Genomic DNA, 4,490 nt, shown 5'->3' on the forward strand with positions numbered 1-4,490 from the left:
AAAATACGGAAAGTTCAAACAAAAATGTGTGGTAAAAAAAGTGAGCACTAAAAGAATACCAACAAGAATTTTCATCAGGGAGTGTGAATTTTAAAAAAATAGTAGAAGTCCAAATATTTTACTACTTGAAGTTCAACATTAGAAGAAAAAACGAGGGATTTTTCATTATACACAACTTGGAGAAAAAGTTCGTTAGTATACATCTGAAAAGCTCATATACTAAGTCCTAGTAAGTTCAAATAATGCAAAAAAAAACAATGAGTTCACATGATAATAATTCTTGAACCCATACAAGTTCAGAGATCATACACAATCAGTTCTGACAAGAATTATTTTAAAAATATTCAAATCTAAATAATATTTCATTTAGATTAGTTCACGTTTTCATCCTGAGGTAGTTCAAAAAAATTGCCCAAAAGAAATCCACCATTCAATTCGGAGTTTCAGAAAACAAAAACTTGATGCCATATGGTGTTTTTAAAATAGCTCGTAAATCATGATGAATTTAAAAAATGGTTAAACATGAAAAAGGCCCTACTGTTATGTTCAATAGCTTTCCAATGGTATATTATATACTCCATTCCGAATAAACGAATCAAAAGTTTGATGTACCTAGATCGATGCAAATTTCACCTTATTCAAATCTCCTCTTAACCAGTGATGAATTCAGAAAACTGTTCAACACGGAAAAGTTCAGCATCTTCAATATATTTTCAACCCCCTTTTCTCTTACTGAATTAACTAATTCATTTCCTTGTTACTTTTAGGGGAATTCGTGCTTACTCAGCATTTCACGAGTTTCTTACGACATAATTTATTTGATTAATAGATCAAGAACCAAACCACCCCATTTTTATGAAAAAGAAGAATACCTATTTTGTTTTGCCGGCTACCGCTATTTGATGCGTTATATCATTTGCTCAATTTCAATATACAATTGAAAAGACACTTGACCTAAGGATGTAACGGATACATGCCAAAAACTGACTGTGTGTAACCAGAGAACATACAAATTCGCTACCAGCCGAATTTCAGCCGTGGAGCACCCTTGGATGGCTACCCCATTTAAGGGGTTAGGACGCTGCTAAAAGAAATCCCAACTCAAGATATCTCCCTTTGGGTACTATCCTGATAATGAGCTTGAAAAGTGACTACGAATGCATCCGATGCTTCCTGGACTAATGGTCTCGGATGAGTTGATGCTCCCATTTATCAAAAGATAGTTGGGAAAAAGCTTGAATAAGATGAGGCCGGATGATACTCTTTAGACCCTACGCCATTTGAGAAAAAACACATACTCATTCACGAACTGACGAGAAAAGGCTTTGTCAATGAGTATCTATACAGTCTTTGGGGGGAGGGGGGTGTTGTATGCCGTATGGGCATGCATGGACCTAGACACCCAATGAGTGTCTAGTGTCCCACGGGTCCTATACCTAGTCGTACATAGGCGCATACTCGGGAGGGATAAGGACGTGGGCGCTAAGTCATGATTTCAACTATTAAAGGAAATATGTTCCCCTTCCGACGATACCTACTTAATTACCATCACAAATCAACCTATACAAAGGGTAGGCGAGTCCCAGAAGAGCATCTGATTTTTATTTGCCTAGAACCTAGGTTTTAGTAGATTGGATCCACCTCATTATGATTCTTCCCTTGATTAATAGAACTCCACAAACATGAGGTATGAAATTTTATTTACCCATCTAAGGGTAATCCAGGGAAAACCACCGCGTCACTGTCATGGTTATTGAGATCTCTTGAGGCACCAGCCCTTCCCTCTACTGTCTTCCACGGCATCATGTAGGTCGTAAGATCGGTAGTGTATTAATCATCGAAAGAGGGCGTGTGGAACCATTGCTATGCTTGTGAGAGGACGCAAGTGCAAGAGGCAATGCGAGTGAGGGGTCGGGTGGAGCGAAACTTTTTCTGGAGGGACGACCGGCACATTTCTTTTTGTGGAGTTACATTTCACCGTATAATAATGATTTGTTTGCCCTATAATAATGGTTTGGTTTTTATACATGACTATTTTTGAAAAAAATAGGATTAACTTTAAACTGAATCCGGGAAGATCCCCTTACCCAGAGAAGATGTGAAATTAAGATGTGACACATGTATAAAAAGATAGGATTTTTATACATGACTACTTTTTGTGGACTTTGAAATTAAGATGTGACACAAATAAATTTAGAGTTCTTTTTGGATTGTGCTTAATAAGCTGCTAAAAAAATAAAAGAAAAAGACGAAAAGAAGTGGACCAGAAATCCCCATCGTTTTCCTCGGATACCTTCCTTGTCTTACTCGCCGCCGGTACGCCTCTTTACTCCCCGCCGAGGCTCGCCGTACTCTCCTCAGTCCGACCGACCGACCGAGGCCCACCGCGGCTCGACCTGTCGCTGCCGGTGCCCTACCTCTCCTCCTCCGCTGCACCGCACACCCCCTCTGCCCTTCACGCGCCGCCATCGCCGTTTCCCTCCCCCCTGCCCGGTCCGCAATTCCGGCCTCTGCTTTCCGAGGTTAAACTCCATTGACGCCATCGAGAAATTCTTGGTGCACACCGGATCCGCCCTTGTCCCCAGTAAAAGAAGCAACTTTTTGTTTTTGTGTTTGTTTTGGGGGGTGGCTAGGGGGCTTGACTTCTTCTGAAAACTTGTTAGAGAAAATTCTGTTTTAATTGGGCTTCTCCTTGTGTTTTGCAGTTTACAATGGGGAACATTCTCACTTTCATGCCTGGAACAACTGCAGTGGCGAATCATTGCCATCACCAGGAGCAACTCCACCCAGGAGCCACCAGCAGCAGCAGCAGGATAGCAGGCCGTCAGTTTGAACCGCTGAGCATTCTGGCTTTCAGGGCTATGTCTGAGCATATAGTAAGTAGTGAAGCATTCTGTCAAGAGCAGATAGTCGACAGCCGGTTCCAGCTGCTGAGCATTCTGGTTTGCGGAGCAATCCATGACAAGGGAATTACAGGAAACGATCCATTCAAACTGTGTGGCATTCTCATCTGTGGAGTTTTGTCTGACTACATCCGTCACGACGCAGAGGAACCAGCGATTGATCTGCTTGGAGACCTTCCAGAGGTACCACGCTAAAATCTCGTGCTCCAGCCCGTCTGTTGGTCGCGGATTACTAGTTTCTACTTGTGTGCAACTACATTATATTTTTTGTTCTGCAGGACGTGTTATGCACAATTTTATCAAAGTTGCCTCTGGAAGATGCTGTAAGAACCAGTGCCGTATCAAGGAAATGGAGATACTTGTGGACGGTTTGTCCTAAGCTGAGTTTCGATGGAAATAAAATATGTGGCAAGAATAATCATGAGAAAAGAGTGTATAATCTAGTGTTCAGTCACATTGTTAATAGGGTCCTGGGACAGTGCAGTGGCAAGTTGGTTGAAGAGCTTGAAATCAAAATTGAGTTGAACCAGATGTTGGTTGAACATCTTGATAATTGGTTTCGTTTTGCTGTATCATCACGGACAAAGGCACTAGTTTTTGATTTAGCACGAGAACAGCGTCAACCCCCAGGTTGTGTTGATCGGTACAAATTTCCATTTGAGCTTTTAGACGAGGACAGTATATGCCGTCTACAGAAACTTCATCTTAGCTTTGTAGATTTCCAGCCACCAATGCATTTTAGTGGTTTCCCTAACCTAAGGAAGCTTGATCTGAGCATAGTGAATGTCAGTGGGAAGGATATTCAACATATGTTGTCAAACTGCTGTAACCTAGAGTGGCTGAGTATTGTTAGATGCCATTTCAATGGTGAACTAAAGGTTAACGGCCCACTGCCTCACCTGCTATACTTGAAAATTGCTTCCTGCAGATTAAAAAATATAGCATTCCATGCCGTGAACCTTGCGACTTTCGAATACAGAGGAGTGGCGGTGCCTATTGACCTCGGTAAATCATCGGAACTGAAATTTGCAAACATATATTATTTTGGAGACACTCTTGAGCACACTATTACCGTGCTTGCTAAAGTTCTTACAAGTGTGCAACATCTTACCCTCAATGCAGGCTGTAAATCACCAGAGGTTTGCTCTTCAACCATCTTTTATATCGTGGATCATCCCATTATATTATATTATCGTGGCATGACCTTTTGGTTTTCTATCTTTCAGGTTCCCTGTTTGATGTCTTACCCATGCAAGTTTTCTCGGATGACATACTTACAATTGAGGTTGGCCTATGTCAAAGAATTCGACAGCTTGTCGTTGGTCTCTTTTCTGAGGTCTGCTCCTTTAATTGAAAAGTTAGAGCTGCACGTAAGTACCCATATGGTTTTTTGGCTGATAGTCTATACATTTCTTATTAGTATTACTACATTATAGCTTCTGTCAAGGCACTACACATCTCATATTTTAACCATAGAAATGTCATGCTTACAACTGAAAAGCATATTTGTCTGAGTATAAAACGTGATGAGCCAAGTTATGCTGGACAATTTCTTTTTATCTTTGTTGTTGCACATACTGTCTTGGA

General features: G+C 41.0%; 1 protein-coding gene across 3 annotated transcripts in view; it reads left to right on the top strand.

Moving 5' to 3' along the window:
* Positions 1-2,418: 2,418 nt before the first annotated feature.
* Positions 2,419-4,490, top strand: part of LOC119312943 (F-box/FBD/LRR-repeat protein At1g13570-like) — a 3,153-nt gene continuing 1,081 nt past the window's right edge. Inside the window, exons 1-4 of one of the 3 annotated variants that reach the window (XM_037588737.1) lie at positions 2,419-2,522; positions 2,706-3,086; positions 3,182-4,042; positions 4,130-4,273. In XM_037588737.1, coding sequence (XP_037444634.1) covers positions 2,712-3,086; positions 3,182-4,042; positions 4,130-4,273 — 1,380 coding nt within the window. In that variant the 5' untranslated portion in view covers positions 2,419-2,522; positions 2,706-2,711. Of the gene's footprint in view, positions 2,585-2,705; positions 3,087-3,181; positions 4,043-4,129; positions 4,274-4,490 lie in introns of all 3 variants that reach the window. The other 2 variants (XM_037588736.1, XM_037588735.1) reach the window with 2 other exon arrangements.

The sequence above is a fragment of the Triticum dicoccoides genome, chromosome 5B, assembly GCF_002162155.2.
Source record: "Triticum dicoccoides isolate Atlit2015 ecotype Zavitan chromosome 5B, WEW_v2.0, whole genome shotgun sequence".
NCBI lineage: Eukaryota > Viridiplantae > Streptophyta > Magnoliopsida > Poales > Poaceae > Triticum > Triticum dicoccoides.